At 35.9% G+C, this 14,674-nt stretch overlaps 1 protein-coding gene across 1 annotated transcript; it reads right to left on the bottom strand.

Moving 5' to 3' along the window:
• Window positions 1-914: 914 nt before the first annotated feature.
• On the bottom strand, window positions 915-14,574 carry THAP2 (THAP domain containing 2). The gene is made up of 3 exons (XM_060025251.1): window positions 14,048-14,574; window positions 7,806-8,001; window positions 915-4,760 (listed from the first exon to the last, which is right to left on the bottom strand). Exons 1-3 carry the CDS (start codon window positions 14,116-14,118, stop codon window positions 4,371-4,373), a joined length of 657 nt encoding a protein of 218 aa, XP_059881234.1. The 5' UTR covers window positions 14,119-14,574; the 3' UTR covers window positions 915-4,370.
• Window positions 14,575-14,674: the final 100 nt, after the last annotated feature.

The raw sequence follows: 14,674 nt of genomic DNA, 5'->3' as shown, positions 1-14,674 counted from the left end.
AAGTGTCAGAGAGAGAGAGGGAGCATCAGAGCTAATACTTAAAAGATGACAGGGAGATTGCTAAATGACCAAGCTAAAGTAAGGGCAATATGTAAAGATGTGGTGGTTAAGAGAGTGAAAATAGAAATTCATGAGAATGGAGGATTTAGACATAAAAATGTCTGAAATACTAGCTAAATAATTAAACTGAAAATTCATCTGAGAGATAGGCACTATCTGCTTTCTTGGCATTGAACCCAAAGTTTTTATTTTTTTAAGCTTTTGGAGCACAAATTTTAAAAGCCTAGGCAGCAATTTGAAGACTGGTATGTTGTTTTAGATTCAACTTATTCTGAAAGGGCATTAGGAAGATGGTAGGGGACAGAGAGGGCAGGAATAAACAAATGGAATTTGTTTTTTCCCCCCGTAGACTTGAGGACAGGAACCATTTCCATCTGGTTCATTCTAGTTTGCTCAGTGTCTCTTAGTGAATGTTAAAAGTGTTTTTTAAATTAAAGTACTAAATAATATTTTAATACTTAGAAAAAATTAATAAGAAAAAATCATATCTTATTTCCTTGCTATTAAAATAATGCTTTGGTAAGCATATCTACAAATAAATCTCTGTGTGAGCCTCAAATTATTGTCAGGGTAGACAGAACATTTTTATAGCCCTTCATATATCTGGTGTAGATTGTATAACCAGTATTTAAAACAGTGCAAATAAACTATAATGTATGTTTAGATTTAATTTGAGCCATAAAATGAAAATGATAATTCCTCTTCTAGGCTTTACATATCTTTATTTTGCTTACAGTTTGCTTCAATTTAAGGAGGCAGACTTCTACAGAAGTATTTTAGGGGATCAATTTAGGGGATGGATTTCCACAGAAATGTTTATGTACATATTTTAGAAATAATAGGCATGACAGTAATTTCCTTGGAAAAGTTTTTAATATCAACATACTCAGAATACATTTTTTGTGAAAACAATATGCAATTGTTTAATATACATTATAAAATCATTAATTTTATGAAGTTTCCAACTGTCTAAATACTAAAACAATCCCATATTCTGACATAAAGAGGAACCACTTTCTATATTATACCAAAATTAAAATTTACCCGTATTCTAACATTGAGAAATGAGATTAGAAAAACCCAACATTATAAAGTCTACCTCGAAGAGATCAACAATGACTTCACAGACTGTCTTTACTGTATATATACACACAATATTTTTTATTTTAGTTTTTTGAGACACATAACCTGTCCTATTTTAATGATTCATATATTTAACAGAAGGTTATAATGTAGAGGTCAGAGAAGAGGATTTGGAGGCTGAAGACCAGTGTTCAATCTAGAACTTCCTAGATTACTGCATTTCTATCCCTTGTGCCAGCTGACACATTATAAATGTCTGAATGAATAAATAAATTACATTAACAAGGATTTCTTCATCTATAAATTGAGATAATACCACCTACCACACAGAATATGTGTGTAGAGCAAGTAAGAGAACTAAATGGTGCCATAGTGCTTTGTTCACCTTAAGACTCTGAGTTAAAATTATTTTTAAAGATTCGTGATAGTAGGGTTTGTTGTTTAGTAAAAACATCAAATGTCAAACTTCAGTCTTGGCTTTGATATAATATTTTACTTACTTATGTTTTCCTTTTAACAAGGTATCATTAACAACAAATTTGTTCAGTGTTCATTTTAACGGGGAAAAAAAGTCTTACAATTCATTAAATAAACACTGTATGTGATTCAGGTCAACACCCATGTCCTTCTAGAAAACCTCCTTTGGTAAGTCATTATAAGAAGAAAATCTGTTTGTTTCAAAAGAAAACTGGTTCATTGTAAAAAGGTCTAAAGTTTACACGTTCTCATTTAATTCCAATTCAAAGCGCTTCACACATACATCTTTCATAGCATTTATCACATTGTATTATGAATAATATTTGTTTCTCGCAAGAGACTTTGAGCAACTTAAGGGCAGAAAATCATGTCATATTCATCTTTATATCAAATCCTAGCCTTTGGCTGGTCCTTTGTAGGGGTTAGTGCCTGGCAGACATAGAATGAATGACAGGCATAAAACAGAGGATATGTGTTGTGTCAAAGCAGAGGACAAAGAACTGTTATAATTTTGATTAGTTTTATGGTCTATGAGCTAAGTGATAAGTTTATCAACAGACTGAAAACAGGATTTTTAAAAGATTCCTTTTACGTTTTTCTCTATGAATAAAAGTAGTTTTAAGGTAGACAGATGTATGTTAAAATAATTTGATGCAGGGAGAGTTTGGAGCATGTTATTGGAACAGTAACATGAAAATGACATGGAAAAACCAGCAAAAATTTTTATTTTAGAATTACTGAGTGGTAGTTTATTCAGTGCTCTCAAATATTAATAAATGAAGTCTAAGTAACTTTGCCAAAAGCTTGTTGTATTTTATAATGCTTTATTTTTGTGATTTAAAAATGTTATATTAAGATATCAGAGTATTATTGTAGATGGGAATCAGCCTGCATTAGTGTTTTGTTTTGTATTGGGGAGGGGCGGTGAACCACGTGATAGTTTATACTTGGGAAATATAGTTTATGTTTAAATGATTACTTGCCCAACTTATTTTGAGGTATAAAATAGAAATGGTCAGTAAGTGTTTGCTGATGTGTATGTTTGAAACCATATAAAGATAGTTGAAAACATGTAATGACAATTCCAAGGAGCTACATCCAATATTAAAGATAACATGACTTAAAAAAAAAAGATAACATGACTAACAAGGTTTACATTATACACAAAAGAATTTTCATAAATATTTATTTTAAGTGCCTGATGATAACTAAAAGAGACGTTTCCTGCCTTTGTGCATCTAGTTGCTTGGGAGGCATTCCTTATTAAAAGAAAGGGTGCTAATAATATAAAAAGACTTTTTGCTAGGATCTCAGCAAATGTTATAAAAAAATTTTTATCACCAAGTAGCCATTACCTTATGGGAAGGATTTACAGTAATATGTGATTATGTATATGCTACTTTCATATGGCGGTGTCAGAAGCTCAAATCAGGCCTGGGTAACCTGATTGTACATTAATAAATTTTTACATGATTTGACCAAAGCTGTTTGAAGGAAAGGGTTCTTATTAAACATTTATCTGGTAAAATAAGGCAAACCCTTTAATTGTTCAAATGGAAACTATAAGAATAGTTCTGATATTCTATTTTGTAAAATAATTAGCACTTGCATAGCTTTATCAGAGACACATGTATTTTTAAAAAGATCTACATTCTATTTGTTATGCAGTATGGTTGCTCTATTTGACTCTCACTAAAAGAGGAGACAAAAATCAAGCTGATGTGTAAGATAAATTGACTTCATTTTAGGTTATAAGTTGTAAAGATATAATATGGTAAGTACTTTTCTATAATTCAATTCTATTGTGGGTTTATGGAAAAAAAAGAAAGCTTAAGAATTTTGGTATCAACACACATGGGGACAGAGGGAGTATTCCTAACATGGAACTGTGTAGCATGTTTGCCTATTAACGTATCAGTTTTGACATAGAATATGTAATATTTTTATTATGAGAATAAATGTGGTATACATTTATCTTTTTGTTTAAAGTAAAAGCTAGATCTCAATCTCTGTTATTTCATAACATACTTTCTTAGAAGGTGAATATAATCAGCTACCTGTTTTTAGTAGTCTGAGTTACCTGGATGATGCAAAGGTACTTCACATTTGAAAATACTATTTTCAAAATATTTTACAAGCTATTGCAAAAGCTAATTTTGTTATGAGGGAGGCCATGATTAGCTCAGTTTTACTGATAAAAAGATATGAAAAGTTTAAATAAAAGAACTTGCCCTGTACTTCAGGTTTTTTCCTAAAATTTTTCCCAATCACAGTGCCAAAAATAATAATTTAATTAATACAAAATCCAGCAGTTTTAAAGTTTTATTTCATGTTGGTTAACTCCTACTAGGCAAATTACTTAGAATGTAATATCCCAACTTTGGTACAGGAAAAATTTTTTTATAATATAATTTAAAAACATTACTTGTCATAGACTGTTCTTTAAAAGAAGTTTAAAAAGACAAAAACACAAAACACTTTACAAACATACAATTTCCTAGAAAAAATTTTAAGTACATGATTCTCACATAAGGCACTTCCATTCTCGTTCAAATAAGTTTCATAAGAAGTTCTCCATTTTTTTTTGCAACCAAGTCTTCATAAATAAATTATGCAGTAACGTTGTTACTTCAGGTAAAACTTTATTAAATACCCAATTTTGGAATAATTTCCTTAAATATCTTTACCTTTGAACAGAATGAAGTTCAAGCATCAAATCCTAATTGAAGGTACTTTTAGTCTGTTTGCAGTTAGAGAATTGGTAACGTTTTACCTTGTTGATCTTGTTCAAGAATCTTGAAATCTTCCAAAGGAAGACTGTTTAAGGCAGTTGGTAAAATGTGTTCTGATGTGCCCTTAAGTAATATATTATTTGCTTCTAGATTCTTCACCAAGCACGTGGCTTTGATCCATCTTCGAGTTGCTCTGCGTTCCTTCTGTAGGCAAGTTTTCATTTTCCTTCTTAAACTTGCTATTTCCTTTTCCAGTTTAATTATCCTCTTTTTTGCTTCCATAGGGTTCCTAAAGGCATAACTGTGTTCAAGTAGTACTTGCTGACTACTAATGTTTGATTTTAAATTAGGTGGTCCGTTTGGAGTACAACTGTTGTTTTTCTTCAGAAGATTCCTTGACTTGAGTTTCTGAGCAGAATAAAATTAGAGGGTTGAACATAAATTATGGAATATCACAAATAAGTAAATTTTGTTTTGGATAACAGTATTTAAACTGCTCTTTTAAAAACTGATTTTAAAAATTTGATAGGAAACATTAGCAGCCTATCTCATGTAGTCATGGATTCAAGTTTCTCAACTGGTTGAATTAACTCCAGCCACCTATTTCTTTTTGTCTTTTCTCTCCAGAGAGATAAAAGCATTGGTCTGGAAATAGAGAATGGACTTCCTAGGTCTCTTCCAAATTATTGAATATGATTCTGTAGAGACTTAAAAAGATTCTTTGCAATATTCTAAGGCCAGTATAGAATGCATTTAGACATTTGGTTTATTTGTGATACTGATTTGATCTCTTTTTTAGGTAAATACTATCTTCTCAATTTGATTAATATTTCAGACCTGTGGTCCTACTTAATACAAACATATTCCAAAGTATCAAGCTCCTGAATAGATTTACCTATTAATTATGCACAGTTATATCTTATTGATACATTCAAGGTTTTAAAATCTGGCTAGAAACTTTCTTTCCAAATCAGAAACCTGAGGACCCTTTTTTCCCTTTATCTCTTTCATTCAATTAGTCATCAGGTCCTATTAATTCTATCTCCTAAATATCTGTATCACAAATCCTCGCCTCTTCATCATTCTTTTTTTTTCACTCTCTTCATTTCTTTTTTTTTTTTTTTTATTTATTTATTTTGCAACACTGTGCAGCATGTGGGATCTTCCCCGACCTGGGATCAAATCCACGCCCCCTGCAGTGGAATCGCAGTGTCTTAACCACTGAACCACCAGGGAAGTCCCTCCTCTCCATCATTCTTAATGCTACTACCCATATCAAGCCCATATCATTCATGTCTGGCTTGAATATATTAAAAACTTCTTTATTGATCTCTGGCTCATTTTGATCCTCACTAGTCTATTTTATGCCACACAATAATTTTCTAACAGATTTGATGATTTAATACTGGCTAAATTCTTCTTTGCCTCCCTATTATTTAAAGAAAAAAATATCTTTTTTATATGCCAAAATATCTACATGGCATACTGTACCATTTAGGATCTCACCCCATTCTGCCATTCACCATCTTTTTAAAAATTAATTAATTAACTTTTGGCTGAGTTGGGTCTTCATTGCTGTGTATGGGCTTTCTCTAGTTGCGGCGAGCGGGGGCTACTCTTTGTTGCGGTGCTCGGGCTTCTCATTGCAGTGGCTTCTCTCGTTGTGGAGCACAGGCTCAAGGCGTGCAGGCTTCAGTAATTGTGGCGCGTGGGCTCTAGAGCGCAGGCTCGGTAGCTGTGGCACATGGGCTTAGTTGCTCCACAGCATGTGGATTCTTCCCAGACCAGGGCTCGACCCGTGTCCCCTGCATTGGCAGGCAGGCGGATTCTTAACCGCTGCACCACCAGGGAAGTGCTGCCATCCACCATCTTAATTTTTACTCCAATAATATTAAACCACTTATAGTTCCCAGATTATTTGATTAATTTCATAGCTTTGTCTTTCATTCAACATTTATTGAAACATAGGAATTCATTTATGAATTCCTGGGGACACAACAGTGAACAAGTAAGATAAATATGGTTCCTGTCTTCATGAAACCTACAACTGGCATTCCTTCTGTCTAGGGGAATTGGCAGGGACTCTTTTTTGATCTGTATATTCCCAGCATCTAACTTGGATTTTGACATAATGTAAAGTTTAGTAAACATCTGTTGAATGAATAAATGATCAAAATGTCAAAAACAAGGTATACTTCAAATTCAATAAATATATGAGTTTGTACTATGTACCAGGCACTATTTGAGGTTCTGGGGATTCAGAAATGAAATGCTTGCCCTCCTGGAGCTTTTCTGATAATTGGTTTACCACAATCTCCTCTCCCTTCTCTTCCATTCAGATAGTAACTCATGTAGATTTACAAATTTAACTGTCAAAAATAACTCAAGAAAAGCAGTGATTTTTCCTCTCTGAGAGGAAAAGATGTCTATCTTCCTTTTCAAAGCTAAACTCTTTATTTTGTTGACATTTCCTTGAGGATTCTTACATGAGGGAAAGGCACTTTTCAATTTCCACTCTGACAACCTCCCTTCTGAACCTTTCAGTGACGCTGTCTTTCTCAGCTAGCTTTTTCCCCTCTGATCAGATCTTCCCTAACTAGATAAAACATTGTTTTAATACATTCATACTATACCTTAAATTTCTCCTTCCTTTTAAATATCACTTGCTAACACTTATTTTCCATTCACTCCTCAACTCATTATCTTTTGTTCTTATCATGCTATTGCAGCTGCGCTGTGCAAAGTCAAGAACCCTCTCCTACGTTCCAAACTCCAAGCTCAAGCCCAGCCGAAATGTCTGAGCTCTATGAGGTTTTCTGTTATGCCTCCCTCTGAACTTATATTCTTTGGTGTAACTCTGGTATTCTTTGGGTGTGCTGCCCTGAAAGCACTTAACACACATTATTTGCATATCATCTTAAAATCAGAGCAGAGCGATGCTGGAGGTTTCATTACCATTTCTCAGTTTTACCAATGGGTCAATTATTGATAATAATAAACAATGATGTAAAATTCCAATATAATAAAACAGTTTAGGTTGGGGAAAGAATATTGGAGTCAGGAGTGCTGAGCACTAATTCTAGCCTGCATCTTTACTTCAGTTTTGCAGTTTTCTTGAGGCACAGCATTATATATGAATTTCAATATATTCTTTTTTTTTTTTTTTTTTTGCGGTACGCAGGCCTCTTCTCACTGTTGCGGCCTCTCCCGTTGCGGAGCACAGGCTCCGGACGCGCAGGCTCAGCGGCCATGGCTCACGGGCCTAGCCACTCCGCGGCATGTGGGATCTTCCCAGACCGGGGCACGAACCCGTGTTCCCTGCATCGGCAGGCAGTCTCTCAACCACTGCGCCACCAGGGAAGCCCTCAATATATTCTTAATTGTTCCATGTTACAAACAAAAAGGGATGGATTCTAAAAATGGTTAAAATGGCATAAAAGTAGTATTACTTACCATGGACTTTATGTGGGTACAAAAATCAAAAATGGTTGGAACAGCATCCATTTTAAGTCGTCTAGTTTGTCCTGTTAGGTCAAAACAGGAGGCTTCAAAGTGCTTTGAACAAAGAAAAGTATGTTTTCCTGGCACAAAATTTTTGCGCCTAACCAGGCGAACCCATTCTTTTCTTCTTTTAGGATCCAAAGGAAACCTTTAAAAAAAAAAAAAAAAAGGCAACTCAAATTCCAACTATCACAATTCTGGTTGTACCTCAATGGTTAAAAGAAAATTTGAAAGGTAACAATTTAAAGTGTCTTACATTTACATATAAATTTAACAATTTCCGGTATCCAGATACTGGAACAGAAACCAATTCATGCTCATTTTTATAAGTTGTAAAAAAGTTAACAAAAAACTAACTTAAGTGGTTTAATTTTTCAGGGTTTTAAAAAGAGACCTTTCTTCCCAAACTAGTCCTTAACAAGGGCAGTAAAATAAACAAGACTAAACTGATCTAGATCAAATTTATGTAGATCCATTATAAGCAGGAATAATTTTACAGTGCTTTGATCTGCTGCTCATGTACGTGGTCAAGACAAATCAGATCATCTACAGATTAAATTTTATCAAGACAGATTCTGGTATTCCTTCCTCTGTGTTCATTATGATACTTACTACATTGCTTTGTAATTTTCCATTTTAATAAATTTTCAGTGAAATCAAAGAAGATTATAAGTTTCTCGAGGACACGGATCATTTTATCTTTTTTTTTTTTTTTTTTTGCAGTACGCGGGCCTCTCACTGTCCTGGCCTCTCCCGTTGCGGAGCACAGGCTCCGGACGCGCAGGCTCAGCGGCCATGGCTCACGGGCCCAGCCGCTCCGCGGCATGGGGGATCTTCCCGGACCGGAGCACGAACCCATGTTCCCTGCATCGGCAGGTGGACTCTCAACCACTGCGCCACCAGGAAAGCCCTCATTTTATCTTTTTATCTAACTTTAACACTTACGTAGTGCCTTGCAAACAGTTGGGACTCAACAAAAATTTGCTTAATTAATATAAATACAGAATATATGAATTTATAATTCACTATATTACTTGCATGAAGTTAAACTGCATATGTTTTTAAAAAATGACCTCTTAAGCTATGTTGTACAGTAGAAGGCATAATTAATTACTACAAAAAGTAAAATGCTGATGACAAGCCCAGCAGGAATGTTTTTCCTTTTATATTTATTTCAGATATAAAATATACTGATATGCACCCAGTGTACACCTGTTAAGGAAGAGAAAAATATAAGGGACTGTCTAAAAATTCGAATGGTAACTGTGTTGACTGACTTGCAAATAGAGGAATCAACATTCACATGTAATAAGTTTGAACTCTTCTTTAGTTTGACTACCTTATCCTTGAAGTATTAATTATGAACTCACTAGTACCTAAAAAGAACCATTAAATTTATGTTAGAAGATCATGTGGCTCAAAAACCCCCAACTGAAGCTTCATTAGGTAACAGCTTTGGCTGTGTCAGATATACTAGTCTTGCTCAAATTACCAGCAGGGAGGGCCACAGAGGTGAAGGCCCAGACTTACTTACTTAGACATCCTGCCATCTCATGTCCCCACCCCCACTGCCCCAAACACACCCTCACCTGGGGATAACATTCGTGTGTCACTCTGCAGTTCACATGTTTTCATATATGTACGTTGTTTTGCATTTCACTAGAAATACAGGTCTCTCTAATGGAGACTTTATCTACTCGGCCTAGCCCTCACCTCTTAATAGTAATGTATTCTCCTCTCAAAGCTTTCTGATCACTTTCTCATCTAAGTGATCTGAAAATGTTTCCTGAGGATTAAGCTAAAAATTAAGCTTTAGTTTATAAGCACACTTCTTCTTCTTGGGACTTCAAGCACAAATAAGTACTATCAGCACTATTGTATTAGCATTTGTATAAGACTCTTCAGATATATGAAGACTTTCTTTCAAATATTACCTTTCACCCCCTCACCTTTTAGCTCGTTTTTAAACTAAAAAAAAGTTTTAAATTATGAAACCAACGTCTCCAATTGGACCTTAACGTGATCAAATTCTACTTCTTTCTTTTAAGACTCAGTTTAGGAATCCTATGTTCCTAACAAGTTTTTTTATGATCAGAAGACTTGGTCAGATGTTCCTATATCATATAGCACTAATATAACTGTATTCTAATTGTTTACTTTTCTATCTCCACCACTAGATCACAGGTTTCTCCTGGTTAGGAGCTGTTTTTTCACTACTTTTTCCTGTTAGTAAGCATTCAATGAACTTTTTGAGTGAATCAATGAATATACAAAGTAATGGAGTTAGTTTGGCATTACTAAATAATCTTGAGATTACCTGTGTTGAAATAAAATAAGAATAATCAACAATTTTATATTTGATTTTAGATCATGTTTTATACAGTATTAACCTTAATCATGTTTTTGCACGTGTTGTTTGGATTTTTCTCAGCAAATTCAAAGGGTGGGAGAAGCAGCCCATAAACTGAATTTAAGTAATAATAAATCATGTAAATATTAATTTTAAAAAATTAACGTGGTGTTAATAGATGGATATATTCTTGTTTACACAATAATAGAACCAGGCTTTCAGAAACATTAGTAGTTTTGGAAAATCACTCAGTATTTTAACAATGCTATTTTGCTTGGGTCTTTAACAGCTGAATGCCTCTTACATTCCAAGCACTGTCCTAGGCACTGAAGACATAGTAGTAAACAAAATTGATCTACCTTTATGATGTCTACCTTCTATGTGGGTATACTGTAATGGGGAAGGTAGAGAATCAAATAGCTTGCTTGATGTAGTAGAAAAGAGTGGCTGAAAATAGTCTCTGTAATCAAACCAGGTATCAATCCCAGCTCCTTCGTGTAATAGCTGGGTGACTTTAAGAATGTTGTTTAATCTTTTTAGGCCTCAGTTTCATCATCCATAAAGTGGAGTAATAACGGTACCTAGTGTGGTTCTAGGGATTAAATGAGACATTGTGAGTAAATGCTCAGCCCAATGCATAGTATGTGGTAAATACTAAATAAATGCTGTTTATTATTATTATAAAAGTAATTACAAGTGTCATGAGTTTATAAAAGGGTAAGTACAGGATTGCACGGAACCATAAAACAGGAAGAGCTAATCTCGTCAAGAAGCCTTAAGACAGTACGAATTAGCTAGGGAAATTAGGATGGTAGTAGTGAAGAGTGTTAAAGAGTACCTTGGGGACAGGAAGAGTGTTATGATATGAAACGAAGATGGAGGACTTTCCAAGTTAAAGAGTAATTTTGAACTTTATCCAAAATGGCATTGGTAAGCCATTAAGAGGCCTAATTTAGAGCTGTCAACAGAAAATGTTTTAGCTGGTTGTTAAACACAGCCATTATTAAAAATTAAATTATGTAAGTTTGCATTTAAATAAATTAAATACAAAGGTAATAAATACTAAAAACCCATCACTTCCTAGTTATTTTACTGTTGTCTATACTCTTCAGGTTACTTATGTCTGTTACACCTGTATGGAATAAATGCTATAGAATAGGGTAGTATTGCACGTTTCTTCCCAACTCCATGATCAGTGATGTCATATTGGTAGCTTATAACCAGTTATGGTGGGAGTATTTATATCATGGAAATTGGACAAACATTACAAATCAGGGCTTTCCCCCTTTCCTGGAAATCCTGTTGTTAAAAATTTAGCAACACACTATTGATTATAGACGAGCGGTTAGGAGTGCATGAATGGAAGCAGTGAACCAGTTAAAAGGTTGTTGTAATAATCCAACTGAGAGGGAATGGTGAGAAGTCAAGGGAGGATGACCTCCTAGTTTCTGGGTGGATGGTGTTTCCATTTACTGAGAAAGGGAATATGGGAAGTGGTGTAGGTTTGGGAGAAGGGCAAGTTCAGTAGTACAGTTTTAGTACGCTGAATGTGAGGAACTGAAGAGACCAGGGAAATAACTGAGACACTTTACCGATAGGTCTAAAACTCATTAGAGAGAGTCGGACCAGAGGTATTGATTTGGGAGGCATTAACAGGTAAATGTTAACCAAGACCACAGGAACCATTGCAATCCTTTTGATAAGAGTGGGAAGACCTTGGTCAGGGGGTGGAGTGGCAGAGGAGACTGAAGTTAGGCCAAAAAAGTAAGATGAAAATCACAAAATTAGTGTCAAATAATTCAAAGTAGAGAGTATTTCAAGGAGGAAATGATCACATGCCATGAAAAAAGGACGCTGGAGTGACAATTTATGTTAGCAAGAACAGTTTCAAAAGATTATTATTGGCAACACTTAGACTGGAATGGGCTGAGTAAAAGAAAAATGGTGACAGTAAGTTTGGGCAATATAAGCTGTACATGGGGATAAAGAAGTCTACCAATGTCCTAGGAAAGGAGTGAATAGTGTTAATTATGAAATAGGGATTAATTTTATTATAAATAATGTTATTTTAACACCTAAACTTATGGGGTTACACATGAAAATGTTAATTTCATAGCAAACAGTCAAACATGGAGAGGAGGTATGTATATTAGGATACCACTGTGCATCTCCTAAACATTCATTATTGGTCCCTTGAATCCTCCCTCCCCCTCATCTTCCAAATCAAATGACCATATATGGTAGTTTCTCCTCAAACATTTCTCAAGCCTGTCCACTTTCCATCTCTACTGTCAGTACCACTGTAGTCTAGGCCACTGGGTGGACTCTCCATTGTTTTACTACAGGTTCCCAACTTTTTTCTCTATCAACGCTCACCTCTCCTAATCTAGTGCTGATTGTGCCAGCAACAGAAGTACATTTAGTTCAGTTGATGCTGTAGCAGGATATCCTTGTGAAATAGTAGGTGCATTAACATTCTGTAATAAGCTCCTTTCTGTCAAATTCATCTCTTGATGATGCTTGACCAGCTCTTTAAGTAACACTGTAATTCTCTGCACTGCAGCCTGAGGGCTTTTTAATATACAAATCTAATCACGCCATTCTTTTTAAGCCCTCCATAGCTTCTCAAGTACTCATTGGATAAAATAGAAAATCCTTTAAGTATCGTACAGGACCAAATCTATGTCATCTTTTGGTCTCGTTTGAAATTTCACATCCTTTGAGAAGTGTTCTTTGACTTTCCAAGGCTAAGTTAGAGACCCTGAAGGTCTCTTCTTTGGCACTTGACCACGATTATTTATGTTGGTCTTTCTCATTCCAACTCCAGGAAGGTTAAGAATTCTCTGGATCCCTAGCACCATGTCGGGGAAATAAGAGCTTGGTACACATTTGATGGATGAATGAATAAAGCACTACATTTGCATGAAGTAGATGAAAAACAGAAACACCACAAGGATTTTTTTTTTTAAGTGGTAACTTTTAATAAGTGGGTACACTTTGTCATAATGAAGTAGGGAGAAAGGTCAAGGATATCATTTTCTACATTCTAAGATCTTAAGTTGTGAGGTATATAAAATCAGAACTGTTTGTACTTAACTTTTTGAATGCTTCTTTTCTTCAGGCATATGGCAGGCACTTGCAGAGAAGGTAAACATTTACCAAGTACTTATTATGTTTCATGTAGGGTTCAAAGCGCTTTCCAGAGTTCTGATTTGACAGAAATAAAGAATTTTGATTGCTCTTCCAGCAAACGAAGGCAAAACATAACCTGGGTTCTTTTTATAATACTCTGTTCTAGTAAGAATAGAAAGCTTATTTTTTCCACTTTCATTAACATCGCTTAATTCCACGGCTACTTACGATGATGACTCAATTTTTCCGCAGTTACTGTGCGTGACTATTTGAAATTTAAATGCTTCCCATGTCAATCCAGCTAGTGAGAATTGACTAATTATACGGGAACACAGCAGGCTTTTTAGGTGATTGCTGACTTGAAAAGGCAGATCTTGCTTCCTCTTATGGCGTCATTAATATCAAAACTTGGTCTAACACATAGGGAGTAAAAGAATAGAAAATTAAGGTATCCTCCTGTCACTTTCTAGAGAAGGAGTAATTACGGAGAGAACTTGGCTCTGTTTTACAAAGTGAGTAAACCTTCCCCGAAGGGAGCGAAAAATTGGACAGATTTGAGAAACACACACAAAGGGCAAAAATGATGCGTCCCTGCTACTAGCTAGCTAGCTAGCGAAGTTGTAAGAATTAGTAGAATCCTGTTCTTTCCACACAATTGATACCCAGCCTAGGAACTCCCGTTTCCGTCACCCCCACTCCCTGCCCAGGTTACCTGTGGAAGCTGATGTTAATGTGCTTGTTGTAGGTAGTAGCACAACCCGCCGCGGCGCAATTGGTCGGCATTTCCCTTTCGCCCTCATTCGGCGCTGTCTTAAGCCTAATCTGAGGCGCGGGCTGCTACGCTTTCTTCGGGAAGAGACTGGGCAAGCGAGGCTGGGGAAGGGCCCACCCAGCTAAGCTGAGGGAGCTAGGTGGGAAGAAAGGGTGTACGTATGTGTGCGGGGAGGGGGGGGGGTGTCAGCCTTCCCTTTCTCTTTATTAATATGGCGGACTTGAGCCACAGGAGCCGACAGTCCTGGAGCTCTAATTCCCTTCGTTTGCCTTCACCAACATGGCGGACGCGCCCCGTTCTCTCTCAGGCTCCCAAAAGGGAGTAGGACTACTGCTTCTCTTCAGCAGTTGTCCTCCGAGCAATTAAAAAAAAGACGTGTGTCCCTCCCATCCCCCTGAAACTCTCACGGCCGAGATTAAGAACGGGCCCGCCTATCCCGCCACGCACCCAGAAACCCCAAAGCAGCGTCTGGAGCGGGGACGGGCCTCAGACTGGAAGGACAAACTCTAAGCAAGAGCCAAAAAAAAAGACTACAACTCCCAGTGAGAATCGCGTTGTCCTAATTAT

The sequence above is a fragment of the Delphinus delphis genome, chromosome 11, assembly GCF_949987515.2.
Source record: "Delphinus delphis chromosome 11, mDelDel1.2, whole genome shotgun sequence".
Classification (NCBI taxonomy): Eukaryota; Metazoa; Chordata; class Mammalia; order Artiodactyla; family Delphinidae; genus Delphinus; species Delphinus delphis.
This window is presented reverse-complemented; position numbering and strand designations above follow the sequence as displayed.